Here is a 25,245-nt window from a genome sequence, read left to right as displayed (position 1 = left end):
TTCATCATTATATTTAAGTCATGGAAAAATTTACAAAATAGACCTATTTTGCTAAATATTTAGCAAAACAAGCCGTTTTGCTAAATATTTAGCAAAACAGACCATTCGAAACATACGGGACTAGTAGTCCCGTATGATTTGATCCCCAATTAAATCATACGAGACTACTAGTCCCGTATGTTTCGAATGTCTGTTTTGCAAAATCGACCTCCTTTTGGTCTGTTGGCAAAAAAAATGTCTATTTTGCTAAATATTTAGCAAAACGGCCCGTTTTGCTAAATACTTAGTAAAATATGTCTATTTTGCAAATTTCTTCTTTATTTTTGAAAAATTCGACGCCCGTGAACGGCGTCTAACAAGTACACGCGCTGCATAATTAGGCCACGCCCTTTAAGGTCGATCGTCTGAATGATTGATCGCTTGTCTCCCCAAATTCTCAGCGCCAACCAACTCGCAACCAAATGTATATTTTCCTCCCACATTGATCTCATGTGATCCGAAACAAAGGCCACGTGCTCAGCATTTTTAACCCCACATGGGTATGTTTTATACGCAGTATGGAGTCATCTCTTTGCTATTTTTGCCGACGCTATACTGCGTGCATATCTCAACACTTACACAAGGATGTCACGGAAAATCATAACTAATCTCTGCGACACATTGATATCCTGTGACACCCAATGAAGCCTAATATCTCCCTTCAGGTATCCTCACATGACATAGAATGCGAAGGATTATCGTAACCGAATTGTCAGGAAAACGTATGACTTGTTAGATCTTTTCGGATTTTCCAATCGCGAGAGGTTATTCTGTAGGCATCCAATTCTAAATCATTGTGATAATATGTATTTTCCTCGTAAATTAGGCTCCAGAAGAGGGTTTTTCAAAGTATGAGAGCACTTCCGGCATAATGCAAAAAATGTGACTCGCAACCGAAAGGAGGCTCTAAACTTTCAAAATGTCGCGGAGAATGAATGCTCCAAACTTTCAAAATGTTGCGCTTTAGTTTCCTCTTCCTGGTGCCCTCTTGTTTACCTACTATTACGATACAAATACGCCCAGTTTGTAAATAACATCACTTTAATACCTTAAAACCACGGATGAAGGCCAGCATTATGGTAAAAAGGAGATTTAATACTATTGTCTGTAGATCAATTGTCAGTGTATCACCAATTAGATATTAGGAATCCATCCTTAAATTTTAACTATCAAGCTCCTTTTAATTTATTTTTTAAGTGGTGTAAATTTGACAAAAAAGTTGCACCTTATTTAAATCACCCTCGACCCAGCCCGCAGGCTAATATGCTCGAAGCTCATCAAAGATATATATATTATTTTTTTTTTTAGTAACGCTAGTGTATGAAATTTAATAAGTATCCTATGAGAATTTGTGATTTTTAATTATATTTTACAAAAGATGAACGTTATAAAGGAATTTGGATCCTTGTATATTTCTTTTGGAACTGAACAATAATATTCTTGAATTATTATTTTTTGATGAAAATATCTTCTTGATCGTTATAACTACAATTAACAATACATCCTCACCCTTCCCTGAATAAATTGAATTCATTAATCTTTTTACACTCTCCCCAAAAATTAACGGTTATGATTGGAGGATGATCGTCCAATTCTACAAAGAAAATATAAGAGAAATCCACTATGTATCAGGGAGAACTACAAGAAGAACCACTCAACTCTCTTCTCTCAATCTCTCAACCTCACATACATAATCAACTCACATATTCTCTCCAAAACTCACTCCTTACAATCTTTTTGAACGGATAAAGACTGCGAAACTCTCTCCCAATGTTGTAATCTTTTGCACGGATAAAGACCGCGAAACCCTCGCCTCTTGCACAATATTCTTGAATCAGGTCACGCCCTTTGCTTAACCCTATATTCCAAGAATATTGGCTATCTCCCTTCCCCTTGGTTTTTCCTCCAACAATAGAAGAATATATATAGGGAAATCAAAACTCTATTTCTAGCCTAACTTCCTAATTAGAATATGATTCAAACTCCTAATCATGATGAGACTCAATCTCCTAATAATTATAGATCTCTAACCCTATCTAATTCTCATGAAGTTATACAAAGAATCAAAAACACATATTATAGTTACTATGTAAATATTATAGAGTTATTATCAACATGCTTATTATATTATACTATACTATACTATATTATAGTTAATTTAATATTACTGAGACTTAAATACTCCAAAAGAAAATCACTGTCAAATACCAATCCTGAAGGCTTAAACGGAACATATCTTTCACCTTGGATACAAATGAATAAGAAAATTCACACGCCATTAAGATTCTATTCAAATTATTCCAGTGTACAATGTTTATTGGCTCCAGCAGTAATCGTCTCAACTGATATTACAGATTAGTGTTCATAGAAACATCAAATGGGGGGGAATACAGGGAAAAAAAGAAGAAAGAAAAATACAACACTTTGGATTCAAGTTTGAGACTGTAATTCTTTCGTTCTTTTTTGGTGGGGCCAAGAATCACTTTTTATACAACAAAATCTTCAGAAGCTGATATCTGAAGTCACAATCCATTATCAAGAAGTTGATTCTCATGAGACTACTGATGAGGGTGTGAACTTCCTAAGGATTTTCAGGAAACACGGTTTGGATAAAATCCAAGAAGCGTTTGGAGTAAAACTCCGGATCCACTACTGAGATGGAGAGAGAATCAAACTGAATAGATTTGTATGCATGCTCTATTTTCTTGTTCATGTCATACGCCTGCAATATATCAATGATCCCAAGGTAGAGCACGACATCATAAACTTCATGGAAAGCCTGGGTTTCATCCTGGGCTGGAATGAGCTCTGCCCTTGCTGGCATATTAACTCCAAGTTGGATCTGAAGTCTGGTTAAATAAACATATGTTAGAGTTACATAACTAGAAAAAATGCTCATCAACGTAATTTGATTAAAGCCAAGCTTAGGGAGGAAAACTTCATAATATTTCAAATAACGTACGTAGAAGAATTGAAGACGCCATTTTTCAATAGCTTTATTTTCATTACTTATAAAGGTAAGATGAATAAGTCATTAATTGTAGGACAACATGATCAACTCATCCTTCTAAGTATCGGTGAACTATCAACTTAAGTATCAATTTACCTATTTTCCCACTTAAACTATGTTTATGAGACCAATATGGTCATTTCGTGAGCTTGCAATCAACTATTTAACAGATCAATGACGTGACACTGTTTTTTTGCATTTGGTGACGGGTATTTTCACATTGTCGTCGCATTTTTCTAACCCGCCCCCCCCCTACCGCACCCCCACGAACAAAAAAAGTTAATCGCAACTACTTTCGCGCAATTTTTTTTGCCCTTCATGCCTTCTATAGAATTGAAAAATCAGTTTTTGAATTGCAGATTATACAAAAAAGAATGCAAAAAAACCATTGTCATGTTATCGATCCATTAAATATTTGATTGCCGGCTAAGAATATGACTATATTGGGCACATACACATAGTTCAAGCAGGTAAATAGGCAAATTGATACTTTAGGAGGAAATTGAGAGCTCACCAACGCTTTAAGGGGAATTTGATCAGTTTGTTCTTGATCGTGAACCAAAGCAACTTAACCAATATTTCTTGATGAACATTTTCCCACTTGTGCTACATTTGTAGTTTTTTTAAAGAAAAAAAATTACACTAGCGTATCATGTTAAAATAATAAAAATCCATGTTTCGAAAAAATCTAATGAATAAGTATTTAGCATACAAATGGTTTACACATCCACTTATAGAAAGAATGCAGAAAACTCACCTAGCTGTACCAGGAAGTAGGAGATCTACTTCCTCATCACCAGCAGCTGATGCTCTGAGGCGGCTACCACGTATATGAGGACCCACAACAAAACTGTTTTCACTGCTTCCATGAGGAACCAGAACAAGGCCTTGCGGGTAGTTAAATATCTCATCCTCTTGAGCATCTACAAGTGGACAATCATAGAATCAATGGACAACTTCCAAGTTGAACTCTATTAATTTCTCCTTACATTGTTAATCAAAGGAAGATGGTGAATTAAATTTTCTACAACATTGCAGCTATACTTCGAAATTTTCCATTTATCGACCTATTTGAATATTTATGTGAAGAGCGAGCAGTAACAGTACTCAGAGAACTACATGAAATGAATTATGTGTAAGAACAAAAAAATTCTGTGCATAGTGGCTTAGTTCAATGGTGATTCAGTTATGTTGACTCCTAGCTCGAGGACGGACATGTCCGAGAAATAAGCAAAAGACAAGGTAAATATATAAATTTTCTAAAAAATATAAGGCCATAAGTTCTAACGTTTCTGGAAGTAATAGTGGAGCACACAAGACAGACTTCCCAGGAGGTTATTCATCATACTCTCTTGTATACAAGAGGCTCTATCCTAGTTCTTCTGTGACAGATGCTAACTGCAATTGCAATTTTTTTGTTAAGCCATGCATACTCAGAACTATATGCCATATGGCACTTAGTTGTTCTGTACGCTCTGATGGCTTTGGATATTTGGATCTGGTACCATCTGTGACCATCATTCCTAAAGGTCACCCTCTCTGTGTAGTGTGTAGCCAAACATGCCTGTGCCCATGGATCAATTTGATTGTAAACTCATTAAACTATATCACAAGAGAAGCCATCCTAGCACAGAACTGATGTGCAACTGTTCATTTTCAGGTCTTGACAATCATGAGCCAGATAACAAGATATGCCAGAGGTACGGATTTTTTGAAGCTAGACAGCAGAGATAACTCATAAATTGCAACGCCTTATACCAAGATAAATATAAAAACATCAGTATTCCTGAAATAGCACTCATCAAATGGGTTTGTATCCAAAAAACAAAACGCCTTGTACATAAAGGCAATGCATGCAGGCAATTCAGCGTGATGCCTATTTTCAATACTACAAACAGCTTGAACTTGAGAGGAGAAGTAATTCTTAGACATAAGATGATGCAAGAGCTTATTAGAAGGATGCATTAGTCACCTTCCTCTGAAACGATAGTCAGTCCATCTCCTGTCAAACTTCGACGAAATGATACACCAGTTTGCAGATGTTCGGGAGCCCGATAATGCACACCCAACAAGAGGCTGTAGTCCATTATACACTGTGATTCCAAGAATTTACTATCAATCTCAATCTGCCTGCAAGAGATATTGAAATAGTCACTAGCTGAAGCATTAGAAACTACAATTGAAAAGAAAAGCCATTAATTTTAGTTACAGGTGAACAAGTAGTACAATTAATAATGCGCACGTAAAGTATCTTAACTATGGACGAACAATCTGATACAGTCATCGGAGTATATTTAATAAATATTCTTGGTTAAACTCTATGTACTAAGTTAAAGTGAATCAGTCTTAGCTAAAGAACAGTGCAACTACTTTTTGGCCAACATGACACATAAATCAGGAACATTTGATGATAGCATGAATGAGAAAGCATAAAAAGTTTCTTGAGCATCATCTTACTTCAGTAGAGCATCTCTCCAAGAAGGTTCCAAATAGAAAGAATAGTTTAGATCCAAATCTTTAAGGGTTGTATTCTCATCAATTTCGATGTTCTTGGAAGAACGACCAAGTGATGATCCTTTCAAGTCAAATCTTCTATGAATTCTTAGTTCTGTACAAAACATGTTTCCCATGACAACGAACCGGAACTGCAAATGAGAAATAACACATAAAGATGACTATCATTAAGAAAGCCAATATAAATGTTAACCAAATGCGTGGAAACAAATTACGAATCAATGATTCACAGGAAATACTGAATTATGACTATCCTGAAGGGGAAAAAACTCCAGGTATTACCTTTTGTCCGCTAGAGGGTATAACCCTGTGCAGACCAAAAAACTTAGTTATCAGTGTATTGTCATACGTGCGCACATGATGGTAGTAGATAGGAAGCATCCGCAACAAAACCTACACATTTAAATACTGTTACACTCTGCTTATTTCTGATTGCACAAATTGAAATTTTGATTCCATGAACATGTTTTGGCCCTATACAATATAGAGAGATAGTGAGCATATAAAACATAAAAGGTGAAAAAAGATTGACTAAAAGTCTACAACAAAACACAACTTGTAAAACAACGTGAAGTATACTGATACAAGAGTAATCCAGTATCATGAAAATCAAAGATATTAAGTTCCTTGCTAATGGGGCAGAATAGAGGCAAAAAATTTACTGTCTTCTTATTAAGAAACACCGCCTGATCAAACAATACTTTTTAGTTTTTGATATGACAACCTTTGGTCCTTCAGATTATACTATGCTTTCAACATGTATGCAATTTCATGCATATGATCATTTTCCACCATTTTGATTAATCCTTGAGGTAAGAACGAATATAGGAGTGATTCAAGGCATTCATTGAGTTTCTTCTGATGTCAACCATCTCCGACCACCTAAAGCTAACTGCCCAACAATATAGAATTTTTTTTCAAACAGATGGGAAAAGGACGAGTTAAGGAGATGGAGGTGAAAAATGTTTTTACTCTTCATGCTGACCACATAAAACCTGAAATAAGAGATAACAATGGAGGAACATCGGAGACAGAAAATAACAAAAGAAAATTCCAGCATAGACTACAGTCAGTTGCACAATGTATATGTATTTCTTGGTATGGTATGTGGGGGTACTGAATGAGGAGGGTATTCATATGTGTACATCCAAAGTCACATTTGTAATTGGGACATCAAAAGTCTTTAGGTTGAAGTTGGAGCACTCTGTGTTCTTGGATATTAACTGACACGATAAAATTTGACCAAGGAGGTGCACATAGTCAAGAAACCTATCAGTATTGAAGGGTTTAAACCTGACTGTCCTCTAGAAGTTTGTGGATGGAATAGCACGATCATGCTAACACAAAATAACTCATCGCATCATATACTGCAGGAAAATTTTGACAGAACAATGAATTTTTATATGATTATGGCAGTACTTGAACAAGGTCATTGTGAAGGAAACCGCAAGATCACAGTGAGGTGCAGAATAGAAAAAGTAACAAAATACATCAAATGATCCCAGCATCTTTATGTAGGTTGAAGCTCCTTTATCAATTTTTGGTAGTGCAATATCTAGATAAATACTAATATTTGGAGTATAGCACCATAGTAACAAACTGGTATGGGAATTAGGTTATGTTCGGAGTTGGCAGGGGAATATCTAGCAAATAGTTGTAGTATAATGCATGGTAACAAACTGGCTTATGGAAAATTAGATTTAAATTTTAATATTATAGAGAGAGATGCCTCTGTCATAAGTGATATGTAAGTTTCTACTTTCCAATTTACTAACTCTTCCATACATAAAGATATCAAATTTTGAAAGCTAAAGCACCTTCACTTCGGATTTACGGAGGGTCTTAATCATGAAGCGATCATCTTGAGAAAGGAAAAACACACTGCCACTCTTCCCGGGGGAAGAGAGCTCTCTGAGTGCAGCACTACCACAAATGGACATCATGTAATCTGCAGCATCAATCTTGAACAACTCTCGTAAATTTCTGCATCCAGTTACGGTAGACAAGTCTAGTTAAGAATTTAACATTAAACTCATGTAGTTAAAACACAATAATAGGATTCTATCAAAATATTATAATAGAAGGATATCTCAAAGGAAGAACAATTTAAGAAACCAAGGTCAAGCAAAAATTACAAATGTCCTCACATAACAGCTAAAGCTAAAACCTTTTCAGTATAGACTTCTAGATAACATTTATATAGGTCAGGGTACTGATATGAAGCTTCAAAAACTAATATCAATACTGCAGTAAATATTTCTCCTAACTTTAAGGGCTAAATAATTACCACAGTAAATAACATAAAGTAGGAAATCCAGAATGAAGTTCTAGTGGGAAAGATAAATAGTAGTTCATCCTAACTCTTGTCAAATCCGTTCCTCTTCTGTTTAATGGCAAAAAATGATATTAGCTTGAAAAATGTTAGAAACTTAGAGACTCAGGTGCATATCGTAGAAATCACCCACAAACATATGAATAATTAACCGTCAAGTATTAACTGGTTGCTGCTTCTCCAAATATCAAAAACTTTTTACTGGATTGATTCCCAATTCTACTTGAAGAACAGAATATCTCTGCTATAACAAACGTGTGTTTCCCATGATGAGCCAAAAATTCCTTTATTTGTCTCTGCTATAACAAACGTGTGTTTCCCATGATGAGCCAAAAAATTCCTTTATTTGTCTCTGCTATAACAAACGCGTGGTGCAAAGGAAACCATTTAGTCTATTTTAATTCAACTATGTTTCATTTCCTTCTTGTTTATAAAAAGTACTCACACTTGAACAGACAGAAGTGTAGTATTCTGCCAAGCCTGTATTCAGATCAGAGAATATTTTTTGAACAGAAATACTCTCAGCATGACATAAGGTACCCTCTTTTTCTAATTACATAGTAGATTTATAAATTATAATTTATTTGTAGATTTATAAATTATAATTTATTTAACTTTTTATTGAGGAATTATGACATGACATAGCCCTGCCACTTGAGCAATGAGTTGTATAATACCACGTGACTTTGTTGTTTTTACAAGAACCTTTCTGAAGATGTGAATTCATGATTCTACAAACCTGAACACCATTGGGCAGTAGTCTTTCCACTTAAAATCTTCTGAACGGTGGGAAGGTGTTAGCTGTGAACCTCCTTTAGGAAAATCCATCCAAAAGCTTGCTCGAGGACCAAAATCAGATGCACGAACTTCTCGTCTCTGAATTGGGGTTATCTTACCTACTGTATACCTGGCATCAAATGCTCAGCATCAATAATCCACAGAAAAGATGAATGAAAACAGCAGATGCTAAATTAACTGGTAAACTAGCATCTATATAACATAACTGGATTATTTATCTTTACAAATCTGGAACTCCAAGGAGCTACTACCATAATAGCTACTTGAAATAAACATTTAGAATCTAAATAAAATGTAGAAGCAGCAATGCTACAAAGGAAGATCCAAATAAAGCAGAATTTTTAGTTGAAGGTGAAATTTAAGGAGGGAGGAAAATATAATCAGAATGGAGAACACAGGGAACTCAGCCCTCAATACAATCAGTCAATAATATCAGTATTCAATAATTGAAATATGAACAAGCATAGGAATTGTGTTTATAGCATAAAATCATAAGTCAACACTGGCAATTTCTAACTACGCTCAAATTCTAAGAAAGGTAGAAAATATGAAGTTAAAATCCTAAATAAAATAAAAATCCTAAATAAAAGATAAAGTCAAACCTGAAGTTCTATTCTGTTCAAATTCAAACTAATAATTAACTAATAGATAAAAATATAAAGAACCAATTTCCTAAATGTACAATACAAACTCCAAGATGATTTTGCAGGCTTCAAAAGATCTTCTATTACATCACTTAAATGTCAAAGTTTGGCCGTATAATTCAACAAATTAAGGCAAACATACAAATTGACCAGACTAAAGGCATCAACACTATGTTGAAATTTTTAGAGTCAGTGGTCCTGGAAGTTGTACTGGTCCTGTATATAAATAAAACTATAGGATTTGCAACCATTGTGGCAGATTAGCCGACCTTGCTATCTTTGATGGTCGTCATAGAAGGACCACCTTGGTTGGCAGGGTTCTGATGGGACGGTGCCCACGGAGAAGATGACAAGTGCTGATGAGGTTTGGGAATGGGCAAGTGTCAACTTGATGACTGATGAACAACATAATTTGATAAGGGATTGGTGCAGGCTGAAGATAGAGTTACATGAAAAGGTCCTCTATTTAAAGCCCTTGGTTGTGTATAAAATTAACTGAGTCAAAAAGGATTATAAATTGCAGAAGTCACCATTTTTATTTTTGTATTAATGTTAAATTCATTCTAGACTAACATATAAGGATTATTAAAAGAATTAACGGCTAAATTACTAAATTGGCATTTTTTGCAGGACCCAATTTTCCCTTTTTTCACTTGCGACACTATGGTATTAATATCAAAATTAATACCAATTTGGTTATTTTCTTATATAAAATAATATAAAATTGAGGTCATATGTTAGTATAAACACCATAACGTCGCAAGTGAAAGAAACAAATACCATATTGGAAATATGGTCCTACCAAAAATACCAATCTGGTAACTTAGCTGAAAATTAACTGATATTAGTCTGATGAGAAGCCCTAGAGTATTTTTATTGAAGAGCTTATATTTTTCTGTAAAAAGAAATGACCACTATTTGTTTAAACATAAACAGAAAAATCTGAAAACTCAAAAACACCTTTGAAAAAAGAAATATGGTAATAGCTTACTACATAACGATAAAATCTGTTCGATTACAGATTTTGGGATCAAAGAGGAACATAGGTTACCGTAGATATTTACATGTAAATGTTAAATTTATACTTGTATTGATGTTAAATATATTATTATCTAGTTAGAATCTCGTGAGAATAGACTCTAAAAGCTGCTTAAATTAAGATTTTTGCGATCTGTAAATTATTTTTGCTCCAAAGTATCCTCACAACTATTAGAAGGTTATGGCAGTTGGCTTGTGCTTTGCTATTTTTGATGCGTGATAGAAGCTTTTTTCATTACTTCTTTAAAATAATTTTGCTTCTGCAAAAAGTAGCATCACATGTTAATGGCCTAACAATAACCAGAACAGTATTATGTTGCATTGGGATTTTCGGACTACTTATTAAATTACTGAAAGGTAAAACTCTATGTGCTACTGATGAGCATTATTAAAGAAAATAATTATGCTCCTCCAGAAAATTATAAAATAAATTTGAACAATAATTAACTGCAACAATTTTACACAAACCAAGACAAGGATATAACCAATTAAACAAGCTGAGATGAAGAGTTTCATTAAGAAACATGTGGCACAAGATCAACAGCAACAATATAAAAGACAAATTAACTAATGAATTAACTGGAAGTAGTGAAATTTGTTAATTCAAATATTGAAAAATCAGAATATTACCTGATTCCAAGCTGCAAACTAAGCATTAGATCATAACTTCTGTGTCCCTTAATAATGGTCTCCCCTGGCTTTTTAATGTCCTTCGCCAGCTTCTTATGACGCCTTTTTTCTCTTCTAGATGATGAAAAGTTATTATTGACTACTAGCTCACTGATAAGAACACCTTGCACATATTCCCGTTCTAGTATGGGCACATTTGCAACAGTAACTTTTTCATCGCTAGCAGATTCTCCAGTAAACAATGATATGTCATGCCCAATAACTTTTTCAATAGCCACTTCAAGGCTCCAACGACGTTCCAAAGAAACATTCTTGTTCCGAGACTGTTCATAATTTATAAGGTTGACTTTAGGAAAATTTTCTGATGAGCCACTATTTGATCCTTGATTTTCATTAACCTTCATGTTTCCCATATCGACAGAAGAAGCATGAAGGATCCGTGATGCATGATTTTGTCTTTTTAAATCAGGTAATAGCCCTCTATTTCTTAAAGCATTAATATAAACCTCCTGTACAGCTGGAACCTTGCTTCCTTTAGGATAAAAGGATCCTTTACCATCCTTCAAGCCCCTGGTCCAGGTTCCAACATAGCACCCACCATCACTCCATGAATAGACTCCAAAGCCATGCATCATGCCATTCAAGAAGTTTCCTTCAAACACGTCTTCATTTTTCCAAGTAAGAGTTCCCTTCCCTGACATTTTTCCTCCTTTCATATTACCAACATAAACATTTTCGTTGGCCCATACATATTTACCTGGACCTTCTATCACTCCCTGAATCCAAGAACCTTCAAAGAAATCCCCGTTAGGATAAGTCTGATACCCCAATCCATGTTTAAGATTTAGTTTCCACCGTCCTTTGTACATCAAACGATCAGCTCCACTGTAGCAACCGGTACCATGCATATACCCTCCAGAAAATTCTCCTTCATAAACAGCTCCAGATGGCCATGAAATCTTTCCATTACCATGTCTCATCCCTCTTTTCCACTCACCTTCATATATGCAGCCATCTGACCACACATACTTGCCTTGTCCCTCTGGCATGTTCGCCAATAGTGTCCCAGAATACCAGTCGCCATTTGGAAGTAGAAGTTCGCCAACCCTAAGGCCAACTGTTTCACTAGATAAAGGAGAAGCTTGTCCATTGGCTGAATGAAATGAGAGCGCTTTTTCACTGATACAACTGACATCATGACATAACCTAGCTCTTCCTGAGCAAGATGCCCCTTTGTTATGATCATCGGTGACCACAGGGACTGACATGCATAATCCCCCAGAGGGGTCAGTCCCTTAGCAGAAGTAAGAGTTCAATTGTCCAGACTGAAAAAAGAGGGAAAAGAAGAAGAAATGAGAGAATATCCAAAAAAAACTTGCATGTAATTATGTTATTTCTGGTTATTTAACTTTTCAAATAATAGTAATAAGAAGATGAGAACAAGGACAAGAAGAAATATAAATTTATGAGATTTTACCTCCATGCAAGAAACATGAGATGATTACTTAAGAGAATTTAGACCAGGTTCTCAAAAATAAAACTATCAAGAAAGAAAATTGCATGGCTTTCTTTCCACTAAAGGAATTGGTGTTAGTGGAAATCCTGACAGAACATGCACAAGACTGGATGATATATCACCAGTCACTGAACTGAAGTAGTGAAAATATTTAACATATTATTTCAAATCCAAAGTCGAAAATATCAAGCATGTTGACTTCAAAATGCACTTTTGTTTCCTGAAGGATATTATATCAGGTAAAACTGGGAACACATGCCACCTAATTCCTCTCTATTTTTCTAACTTGTGATAAAGAATACTAGTGCTGATCATGAAGTCAATGTAAACTGGGACATTGCAGTAATATTCGTAATCTATTAGTACATTTGCGAAGTAATATAAGCAACATAATCCCCAAGAATTATGCATGCACAAGAGTCTAAAATATGAACTCACCACACCTTTTAATGTACGAAAAAGCAACTCCGATCATACCAATGCTTGTTATGATGTAAAACACACTACGGATATATTCATAGAGAAATTGGACCGTCAAAAGTCTAAACGGGGCCTCCGCAAAGGAAATAACTTATAATGAAGAACAAATCATATCTCTCAAACTGCATGTCCGAATTGGACGCATTATATATGAAAATCATGTAGTTTTTCAGAGATGGAGTCAACCAAACCCATCATTGCTTGGTTTGTTGCCATCTGTTTTGTGAAATTCCCTCTGAATTGAGAGATATCAGAGTTTTTATTAGCTTTTTATAATTTTGGGTAATGTTTCAAGAGTCCGGTTTGGTTAGAAAATAAATCGGGTTTAATTACAAATTTGATATATTTGTTTCCTCAATCGTAGGGAGTCTTTCAAGGATAGTTTTCTTATTTCTATTTTTGGTAAAATTTGAGTCCTAATAGGAGTCTAGTTTACTTTTGTATTTAAGCAGAGAATTGTAATACCTAGGGGCATACCTTTTCATATATATTCCTCTATTATATTCTCTTCATGTATTCGAAGTTCTTCGTGGATTTGAAGATCGTTCTTTGTGGATTCAAAGAATCTTTGATGGATTCCAAGGTTTATGACTTCCACTCTGTGTTAGTTGGAATCAGAGTCATGTTCTCCGATCCAATGGCAATCGATGAAGCCCATGTTATTTGAACTGAGTTTAATGAGTTTCGAACTGAGCTTGATGGGTTGAAGACTGAGTTTAACCAGATGAAGACCACTATAGACCCACTTGAGTCAGCAATAGAGTGTCTGAAGCCGGTACGAGTTCAAGATCGTGCTGATTGTCGCCGTTGATGTGATCCGACTCCGAAGGATGAATTCAATAGTGACATTGATGATTATGAAGCCCCGCACTGAGGATATGATTGCAGAGACCAACGACAATGGAACAAGTGATGCTGGAGGATTCAAGAGTTCACAAGTGGGAGAAGATGAAGAAGTTTTTGAAAGCATGTTTCCTACCTAGTGACTACGAATAAGTCTTGTTTGGTCAATACTAAAATTGCAAATAATGTGACAGAACTGTTGATGAGTACATGCAGGAGTATTACTGGTTGTCGTCCCGCAACAATTTGAACAACAATGATGCCCAACAAATGTCTCGTTATATGGAGGGATTGAGGATTGCAATTCAGGATCATGTGTCATTGCAATAGACGTGCACTTTGGCGGACAAGATTAGCCTATCTGAGAAGGTAGAGCAACTTGGTCAGAACAATAAAAAATCATGGGTAAATTCGAAGGGTTCTCAGAGAAATTATAATCGTACCGAGAACAAACAGTCTCAATCTGCTCCTGATCCAGATTTTGCAATTGAGAAGAATACAAGACCAACAACAACAATGGAAAAGGAGACTACACCAACAAATCCTTATGCTAAACCTGATCCAATTAAGTGCTACAGATGCGGTCAACCGGGTCATCGATCTAATCAATGTCCTAAAAGAAGTATTGTGAACATGACGGACCGTGATAAGGAGGATAAAGATCAAGACGATGTTGAATACTATGATGACAAGGATATTGAGTATCCTAATGATGGGTATCGTCTTTCATGCATAGTGCGGCGATAATTATTAGCTCCAAAGAAAGAAGAACCTCCGCAGAGGCATAATATTTTCCGCACAACGTGCAACATGATCCACAAGACTTGTGGTGTTATTATTGACAGTAACAGTAGTGAGAGTATTCTCTCTCGACATGTGGTTCAGAAGTTAAGACTTGAAGAGAGAGGAGCAACCCACCCCTTATAAGATTAGTTGGATTCACAAGGGCAATAGCATGCAAGTCGATAAGGTGTGTCGGGTGTCTTTTTTCATCGGTCATAACTATATTGATGAGGTGTTGTGCGATGTGGTCGAGATGGATGCTTGTCATATGCTTTTAGATAGGCCATGTCAAGTAGATGTTAATGCTACACAAAGGGGGGAAGACAATATCTATATTTTAAAAAAAGATGCACGTTAGGTTGTGCTTATGCCTCTTACAAAAAAGGGGTCAGCCAAGACAGCTGAGAAGAATACCTGTTTGGTTATTAATAATGAAGCTTTTACAAAAAATTTGAAATAATCAAAAGAGATCTATGTTCTTGTTGTATCAAGAAAAGAAGATTCTGCCCCTGCTCAAATTCCACATGAGATGCAGACCCTCTGGCACCAGTTTGATGCGATCATGCCTAAAAAATTCTGTCGAGTTAACGATGCTTCGAGACGTCCAACATCATATTCATTTCATCCCTAGTTCACGCTTGTCAAACCTGCCACATTATCGGATGAGTTCGAAAGAAGAAGAGATCTTACAAAAATAAGTGGAGGATCTCATCCAGAAAGAACTTGTATGAGTGAGCATGAATCCATGTGTTGTGCTGGCATTATTTGTCCCGAATAAGAATGGAGAATGGCACATGTGTGTGCGCAGTAAGACTATCAATAATATTATTGTGAAATATCGATTTCTCATCCCTCACTTGGAAGACATGATGGATATGTTGTCAAGATCAAAAATATTTTCGAAAATTAATATTCAGAGTGGATATCACTAGATTCGCATTAGAGAAAAGAGATGAATAGAAGACTGATTTCAAGATAAAAGAAGGCTTATCTAAGTGGTTAATCATGCATTTCAGCCTTTTCAACCCTCCTAGCACTTTCATGCGATTGATGTATCAAGTATTGAAACCATTCACTAGCAAATTTGTTGTAGTTTATTTCGATGATATCAATATTTATAGCCAGAACACGTCCGTGCATATGGACCACTTGAGGGAGGTACTAACAGCTTTGTGGGAGAACAAGTTGTACATCAATCTGAAGAAGTATAACTTCATGACTAGTAACCTATTATTCTTAGACTTTATAGTCAGTGCAGATGATATTCATGTTGATGAGAAGAATGTGCATGCTATCCGAGATTGGCCTAACCCGAAGGCTGTCAGGGAAGTTCGTAGCTTTCATGGTCTAACAACCTTCTACAACATAAAAAAGGACAAGTTTAATTGGGGAAAGATACAGATCGTAGCTTCACACACATCAAGGAGAAGTTGTCCTCATCCCCAATGCACGCACTTCTAGATTTTCAAAAAGTGTTCATTGTGATACATCCACTGTGGGTATTGGTAGTGTCCTGTCCCGGGAAGGGCATTAGGTTGTCTTCTACAATGAAAAACTCAGTTAAGCTCGACAAAAGTGGACCACGTATGAGCTAGAGTTACATGTCATAGTCTAGTTGTCATTTTGTTGGCCCAAAGACTGTGGCCCGTTTCCATAAAGGCCCAATTCCCTCATTTAAGCTGATGAGCCCTAGCCCCTCTCTACCTCTTTTTTCTTCGATGGTTTCTCACCTCCTCCCGATCTCTGTGATCTGATGGCCGCCGCTGTGAGTCCCATCCGTAGGTCGGCTCCTACCTCCCTAAACCCTAGCCTCCTCCCCCGTGTCGGCTGCCCCCTTCCCTATTTAAGGTGAAGGGCCGGTAGTAGCTCGGTGTGGGGAAATAGCGAGGGTGTTGAGATCTTGAGCTCTTTGTCTTACCCCCTTTGTGTGATCCTCTTCACGATCTGAGCTCTGTGCTCCTACGAAGGCTCTGTGCTTTCAACCCTTTGTGAGATCTTAGAGAGTGACAGTAGATTCCCCCTTTGTGTTCTTAGTGGTGCACAGTTGAAGAAGAAGGACTGATTGAGCAGGTTTCTGAGCCAAACGATAACGCAGATCCTCAACACTAGTCCTTAAAACATTGGAAGAACTACTTGATCTTGGAGGAGTTTTTGCGCAACACTTCAATAGTCAAACTTCCATTAATTGTATGCATGCTCGATGGATAGCATTTATGCAATGTTTCACCTTTATTTTGAAGCACAATTATGGGCGCAAAATAAGGTTACAGATACACTCGGTCAGAGATCAACTTTGTTGGCGACTTTACCAACAGAAGTGACTGGATTTAAATACCTAAAGAAACCTTATGCAGAAGACGAAGACTTCAAGAACGCTTGGAACAACTGTCTAAAGAATCAGTTAGCCAGAGGTTTTCATATTCAGGATGGTTATTTATTTCGTGGAGACCAGTTATGCACACCCCAGAGTTTATAAGAGAGCAAATCATACAAGACCTTCATGGTGATAGGTTAGGAGGACATCTGGAGAGCGACAATAGAATTACTTCCATTAAGGAGAAATACTACTGGCCTCAGTTGACGGAGACGAAAAATGTACGACGTTGTCCAGCTTGTCAAAGTTGCTAAGGGACAGTCCCAAAATACGGGATTGTACAAACTATTACCTGTTCTTAATATGTCATATTAAGTTAACTGGTGATAAACATATAGATGATTATACTCCTATTGCCCTTCTAAATGCTATTCCTGACTCATATAATGATGTGAAATCTGCTATTAAATATGGTAGAGATGAGGTTACCCTTGATGTTGTGGTCAATGGTCTTAAGAGTAAGGAATTAGATTTAAAACATTCTGGGGGAAATAAAAATTCTGGTGAGGTTATGCATGTGAGGGGTAGGCCTCAGAATAGGTCTAATTACCAAAAGAATGCTAGTAATGGGGAATAAAGTAAGAAAAAATTTGAAAATTTGAAAATGGAAGGGGTAGATCTAAGTCTAGGTTTAAAGCTAAAAAATGCTATAATTGTCATGAAACTGGTCACTTTATTAAAGATTGTCCTAAGCCTAAGAAAAATCAGCAAAATGAACATGCTAATATGGCTGTCTGTGAGGGCAAAATGGGTGAGATTTTCATGATTAATAATCTGTGTGATTATGCATATTTGAACTCTGTGTTATCTGATCCTTTGTGTAAATCAGATTGGTTGGTAGACTCTGGTTGTACTTTTCATATGACTCCTTTTAAAACCTTGTTTTCAAACTACAAGAAAATAGAGAATGGCTTTGTGTCAATGGCAAATGAAAAGAAATGCAATGTTTTAGGAACTGGTGATGTATGCCTTAGGTTTTCCTCTGGTTCTGTGTTTACTTTGAAGGATGTTAGGCATGTTCCTGATTTACGTTATAACTTGATTTCTTGTGCACCTCTAGAAAATGATGTTTTGGAGGGAAAATGGGGTAAAGGGGTTATGAAAATTCTGAAAGGATCTCTTGTTGTTTTTACTGCTGAAAAACAAAATAATTTGTATATTTGTCATGCTGAACCTGTGCTTGATTCTGTTAATTCTGTGATAGGTGATAAATCTGTTTTATGGCATAATAGATTAGGTCACATGAGTAATAAAGGATTAGAAATTTTGCATAAAGGAGGTCACTTTGGTAGTGATAAAATATCCCCCATCCCTTTCTGTGAATCTTGTGTGCTAGGAAAACAACATAGGGTTACTTTTCCTACTTCTTCTTTTCCTAATCAGTCTAAGTGCACTAGTATACTTGAATATTTGCATGCTGATGTGTGGGGTCCCTCTAGTGTGCCTACGCATGGAGGGAACCAATATTTTCTTTCCATAATTGATGATTATTCTAGGAAAGTTTGGGTTTTACTCATGAAACAAAAATCTGAAGTTTTTGATAAATTTAAAAACTGGAAAATTATGATTGAAAACCAAACGGGAAAGAAAATAAAAACTCTTAGGACAGACAATGGTCTTGAGTTTTGTAACAAACAATTGAATGATTTGTATACTACTTGGGGTATTAAAAGGCATAAATATGTTCTCTACACACCCCAGTAGAATAAGGTTGCTGAAAGGACGAATAGAACTTGTTGGCCTTCTTGTTTTGATGATGTTTAACAAACAATTTACCACTAATGTTGTTTGTCTAGTACTTGAGTTTTCGTATTTATTGTAGACAAACAACGCAGTTGGAGGATGGATGGATTGCGCCATAACGATCATATCAAATGGAGGACGACAATGGAACAAGTGATGCTGGAGGATTCAAGAGTTCACAAGTGGGAGAAGATGAAGAAGTTTTTGAAAGCATGTTTCCTACCTAGTGACTACGAATAAGTCTTGTTTGGTCAATACTAAAATTGCAAATAATGTGACAGAACTGTTGATGAGTACATGCAGGAGTATTACTGGTTGTCGTCCCGCAACAATTTGAACAACAATGATGCCCAACAAATGTCTCGTTATATGGAGGGATTGAGGATTGCAATTCAGGATCATGTGTCATTGCAATAGACGTGCACTTTGGCGGACAAGATTAGCCTATCTGAGAAGGTAGAGCAACTTGGTCAGAACAATAAAAAATCATGGGTAAATTCGAAGGGTTCTCAGAGAAATTATAATCGTACCGAGAACAAACAGTCTCAATCTGCTCCTGATCCAGATTTTGCAATTGAGAAGAATACAAGACCAACAACAACAATGGAAAAGGAGACTACACCAACAAATCCTTATGCTAAACCTGATCCAATTAAGTGCTACAGATGCGGTCAACCGGGTCATCGATCTAATCAATGTCCTAAAAGAAGTATTGTGAACATGACGGACCGTGATAAGGAGGATAAAGATCAAGACGATGTTGAATACTATGATGACAAGGATATTGAGTATCCTAATGATGGGTATCGTCTTTCATGCATAGTGCGGCGATAATTATTAGCTCCAAAGAAAGAAGAACCTCCGCAGAGGCATAATATTTTCCGCACAACGTGCAACATGATCCACAAGACTTGTGGTGTTATTATTGACAGTAACAGTAGTGAGAGTATTCTCTCTCGACATGTGGTTCAGAAGTTAAGACTTGAAGAGAGAGGAGCAACCCACCCCTTATAAGATTAGTTGGATTCACAAGGGCAATAGCATGCAAGTCGATAAGGTGTGTCGGGTGTCTTTTTTCATCGGTCATAACTATATTGATGAGGTGTTGTGCGATGTGGTCGAGATGGATGCTTGTCATATGCTTTTAGATAGGCCATGTCAAGTAGATGTTAATGCTACACAAAGGGGGGAAGACAATATCTATATTTTAAAAAAAGATGCACGTTAGGTTGTGCTTATGCCTCTTACAAAAAAGGGGTCAGCCAAGACAGCTGAGAAGAATACCTGTTTGGTTATTAATAATGAAGCTTTTACAAAAAATTTGAAATAATCAAAAGAGATCTATGTTCTTGTTGTATCAAGAAAAGAAGATTCTGCCCCTGCTCAAATTCCACATGAGATGCAGACCCTCTGGCACCAGTTTGATGCGATCATGCCTAAAAAATTCTGTCGAGTTAACGATGCTTCGAGACGTCCAACATCATATTCATTTCATCCCTAGTTCACGCTTGTCAAACCTGCCACATTATCGGATGAGTTCGAAAGAAGAAGAGATCTTACAAAAATAAGTGGAGGATCTCATCCAGAAAGAACTTGTATGAGTGAGCATGAATCCATGTGTTGTGCTGGCATTATTTGTCCCGAATAAGAATGGAGAATGGCACATGTGTGTGCGCAGTAAGACTATCAATAATATTATTGTGAAATATCGATTTCTCATCCCTCACTTGGAAGACATGATGGATATGTTGTCAAGATCAAAAATATTTTCGAAAATTAATATTCAGAGTGGATATCACTAGATTCGCATTAGAGAAAAGAGATGAATAGAAGACTGATTTCAAGATAAAAGAAGGCTTATCTAAGTGGTTAATCATGCATTTCAGCCTTTTCAACCCTCCTAGCACTTTCATGCGATTGATGTATCAAGTATTGAAACCATTCACTAGCAAATTTGTTGTAGTTTATTTCGATGATATCAATATTTATAGCCAGAACACGTCCGTGCATATGGACCACTTGAGGGAGGTACTAACAGCTTTGTGGGAGAACAAGTTGTACATCAATCTGAAGAAGTATAACTTCATGACTAGTAACCTATTATTCTTAGACTTTATAGTCAGTGCAGATGATATTCATGTTGATGAGAAGAATGTGCATGCTATCCGAGATTGGCCTAACCCGAAGGCTGTCAGGGAAGTTCGTAGCTTTCATGGTCTAACAACCTTCTACAACATAAAAAAGGACAAGTTTAATTGGGGAAAGATACAGATCGTAGCTTCACACACATCAAGGAGAAGTTGTCCTCATCCCCAATGCACGCACTTCTAGATTTTCAAAAAGTGTTCATTGTGATACATCCACTGTGGGTATTGGTAGTGTCCTGTCCCGGGAAGGGCATTAGGTTGTCTTCTACAATGAAAAACTCAGTTAAGCTCGACAAAAGTGGACCACGTATGAGCTAGAGTTACATGTCATAGTCTAGTTGTCATTTTGTTGGCCCAAAGACTGTGGCCCGTTTCCATAAAGGCCCAATTCCCTCATTTAAGCTGATGAGCCCTAGCCCCTCTCTACCTCTTTTTTCTTCGATGGTTTCTCACCTCCTCCCGATCTCTGTGATCTGATGGCCGCCGCTGTGAGTCCCATCCGTAGGTCGGCTCCTACCTCCCTAAACCCTAGCCTCCTCCCCCGTGTCGGCTGCCCCCTTCCCTATTTAAGGTGAAGGGCCGGTAGTAGCTCGGTGTGGGGAAATAGCGAGGGTGTTGAGATCTTGAGCTCTTTGCCTTACCCCCTTTGTGTGATCCTCTTCACGATCTGAGCTCTGTGCTCCTACGAAGGCTCTGTGCTTTCAACCCTTTGTGAGATCTTAGAGAGTGACAGTAGATTCCCCCTTTGTGTTCTTAGTGGTGCACAGTTGAAGAAGAAGGACTGATTGAGCAGGTTTCTGAGCCAAACGATAACGCAGATCCTCAACACTAGTCCTTAAAACATTGGAAGAACTACTTGATCTTGGAGGAGTTTTTGCGCAACACTTCAATAGTCAAACTTCCATTAATTGTATGCATGCTCGATGGATAGCATTTATGCAATGTTTCACCTTTATTTTGAAGCACAATTATGGGCGCAAAATAAGGTTACAGATACACTCGGTCAGAGATCAACTTTGTTGGCGACTTTACCAACAGAAGTGACTGGATTTAAATACCTAAAGAAACCTTATGCAGAAGACGAAGACTTCAAGAACGCTTGGAACAACTGTCTAAAGAATCAGTTAGCCAGAGGTTTTCATATTCAGGATGGTTATTTATTTCGTGGAGACCAGTTATGCACACCCCAGAGTTTATAAGAGAGCAAATCATACAAGACCTTCATGGTGATAGGTTAGGAGGACATCTGGAGAGCGACAATAGAATTACTTCCATTAAGGAGAAATACTACTGGCCTCAGTTGACGGAGACGAAAAATGTACGACGTTGTCCAGCTTGTCAAAGTTGCTAAGGGACAGTCCCAAAATACGGGATTGTACAAACTATTACCTGTTCTTAATATGTCGTGACATGATATCTCAATGGACTTTGTATTGGGGCTCCTTAGAACGCAATGAGATATGAATTCTATTTTTGTTGTGGTTAACAGATACACAAAAATAGCACATTTCATTCCACGCAATGAGACACCAGATGTTAGCAACATTGTCAACATTTTCTTTCAAGATATAGTACACCTTCATGGAGTGTCAAAGTTCATCATCTCTGATCGTGACTCAAAATTCTTGTATCACTTTTGGAGGACATTGTGGCAATGATTCAAAACTTTGCTTCTACCACCCTCAAAAAAATGGCAAGAATGAAGTGATCAATTGCACTCTTGGTGATCTTTTCAGATCCATCTCTAGCGATCGTCCAAAACAATAGGATCTTCCTCTGGAACATGTTGAATTTATTTATAGTGTATGGAGAGTTGAAATACAGGTAGAGCTCCATTTGTGATTCTATATGGGAGACTTCCAAACCATTATCTTGATCTGCTTCCATTGCCTAAACTACTGGGTCAGAGAATTGCTGCAGATCATATAGCCGAGAAGATACAAGCTATTCAACATGAAGTAAAAGAGTAGATAGAAAAGTCTAATGCTAAATACAAGGTGGATGTTAATTAACATAGGAGGAAGAAGGCGTTTGAGGAAGGAGATACGGTGATGGTGTTTCTGCGAAAATAGCATTTTTCGGTTGGAACATATAACAAGATGAAGAACAAGAAGTATGGCCTCTACGAGATATTGAACAAGATTAGTGACATCGCTTATGTCATTGACCTTCTTGAAGACTTAGCCATTTCTCATCGTTTCAATGTTGTTGATCTATTTGAATACTACCCACCAGAAGGAGCAACTGTCCGTGTAAGTTTAATCTCAGGGTCGAGCTCTTATCAAGAAGGGGGAGAGCGATGTAGAACGCACGACAGATATATTCATGGAGAAACTAGACTGTCAAAATCCTAAGTGGAGGTCCGGCAGAGGAAAATAACTTGTAACTAAGAACGGGTCATATCTCTCAAACCATATGTCGGGTTAGACGAATTATATATGAAAATCGTGTATTTTTTCTAGACGGAATCAACCACCCACCGTTAATCGGTTTACTACGGTTTGTTTTGTGACATTCCCTCTGGATTGAGAGAGATTAGAGTTTTTTGTTAGTTTTTTACTATTTTAGGTAATGTTTAGGGGTTTGTTTTGATCAGGAAACAAATCAGGTTTGATTCTAAATTGGACCGATTTGTTTCCTCAATCATAATGAGTCTTTTGAGGATAGTTTTATTATTTCTATTTTTGATAAAATTCGGGTCCTAATGGGAGTTTAGTTTGTTTTTCTATTTACGCAGAGGCTTGCATAATGTCCTAGAGGCATAACTTTTCATAAATAAATTCCTCTTTATTATATTCTTTTTGTGGATTCGAAGATCGTCCTTTGTCGATTCAAAGAACAACCCTTGGTGAATTCCGAGGTTTATTATTTTTGCGCTACGTTATCTTCGTTATAAACCCGGGGTTATCTTTGCTAATGAAATACGTTTGCATGACTTTCAAATGGTTGTATGATACACTAGAGTACTAAATACGATTTGTGTTTAATCATGCCGTGCTGAAATGCAAACATGCAGTCTCATTTATTAGAAGTTCTTTACATATTCCCTTTGAGTTTCCCCATTTGAAGAGCAGATTAACTTCTTTGACACTCATTGGGTATAAGAAATTAGATCTTCAAGAGAGCACAAATGCGTCTTCTGACATCTTATACCACTTAGTATTACTTTTAAGATGGCAATCAACTCATACCCATTATTCGGATTAAAATGAGTAATGCAACGGTACAAGATGAAACAAATATTGGTCGTAGTAATACCAAGTTCATTATTTGTTCTTATAACAAACTTTACGAGTAATCATACCAAGTGAAAATTTCTGGTGCTTGGCAGATATAAGGTGGATAAAACACTTTATAACCAACTCTTTGGAGCATCAAAAGGTTTTGCGTGTGACGAGCAAAAACCAATACAAGGTGAAATTAGGAACATTTCATTTCCAAGTTTGAATTAAATACTGTAACATATAGAACAAATCCGACAAGAATTCTCAGTCAAAACTGAGAAACTTAGAACCCTAAACCCCAAAGGTGGGTTTTTGATGCAGTGGGAAGGCTTCAAAGTGATACCAGTGCAAGAATAACTCCCCAAAGGATGCTAAAGACGCTAGGATTTGAAATTTTGGAGAATGTAAACCCAATTCCATCTCAATTTGCGGGCGATTTCTTTGTCCAAGCAACATACAAGATAATTTAGTAGCAATTAGCATCTCATGGCGTCAAATTTAGTTTCTTCATGCAAACAACAAACTACAAAAGGATGCAAATTACGAAAACAGCATTAAAATCATGAGCTTGGTTAGAGAGAAAGAGAGAGAGAAAGCTCACGAATTCTTGAAATTGATGAAATTGCTTCAGATTCCTGCAAGTGAATCGAGAGAGAGCGCGAGAGGGCGAGAGCTCAATGAGAGATTTAGGGTTTTTTTTTTTTTTTTTTTTTTTTGCTCGTGGGTGTTGAATTTAAATTGAATAAAAGAGAGAGGGATCCTTTTAAATTGGGTGGGGGTGGGTGGTGGAAATAAAAAGTTTACCCCCTCACTGATGTGGGACCCGCGGGCGGCATTTGCGTACTAGGAAGTTAATGATTTTGCTTTTGTTTAATGTTCCATGAATGGACGTTGGACAAAGACGGGGATAACATGGTTAGCAGCGGATCCGGATCCTCTCCTCATGTATAGTATTTTCTAATATTTCTTAATGTATCCATCCCTTCTGTCACCCTCCATTCCCTCCAATGGGTCCCACATGTGTAAAATGAATGATCAAAATTGAACATTAGGAAATATTAGGACACTATGCATGGGGAGAGGATCCCATTTCGTTAGCAGCACCATGGGGGAGGTGGACTCCCTAGGCA

The 25,245-nt window shown here is 37.0% G+C and overlaps 1 protein-coding gene across 3 annotated transcripts; it reads right to left on the bottom strand.

The window, feature by feature from the left end:
* Positions 2,295-24,849, bottom strand: LOC109824929 (phosphatidylinositol 4-phosphate 5-kinase 9-like). Of its 3 annotated transcripts, XM_020391557.1 has the most exons (10): positions 24,717-24,843; positions 24,459-24,554; positions 11,006-12,330; positions 8,635-8,802; positions 7,381-7,546; positions 5,846-5,956; positions 5,507-5,694; positions 5,022-5,179; positions 3,807-3,972; positions 2,295-2,888 (listed from the first exon to the last, which is right to left on the bottom strand). In XM_020391557.1, exons 3-10 carry the CDS (start codon positions 12,271-12,273, stop codon positions 2,621-2,623), a joined length of 2,493 nt encoding a protein of 830 aa, XP_020247146.1. In that variant the 5' UTR covers positions 12,274-12,330; positions 24,459-24,554; positions 24,717-24,843; the 3' UTR covers positions 2,295-2,620. The 3 variants fall into 3 exon arrangements, with proteins under 3 accessions (XP_020247146.1, XP_020247145.1, XP_020247147.1); XM_020391556.1 differs by lacking the exon at positions 24,459-24,554 and having other exon boundaries at positions 24,717-24,849; XM_020391558.1 differs by lacking the exons at positions 24,459-24,554; positions 24,717-24,843 and adding an exon at positions 15,165-15,183.

The sequence above is a fragment of the Asparagus officinalis genome, chromosome 10, assembly GCF_001876935.1.
Source record: "Asparagus officinalis chromosome 10, Aspof.V1, whole genome shotgun sequence".
NCBI lineage: Eukaryota > Viridiplantae > Streptophyta > Magnoliopsida > Asparagales > Asparagaceae > Asparagus > Asparagus officinalis.
Note: the sequence above shows the minus strand (reverse complement) of the source record. Positions and strands in the feature narration are given on the sequence as shown.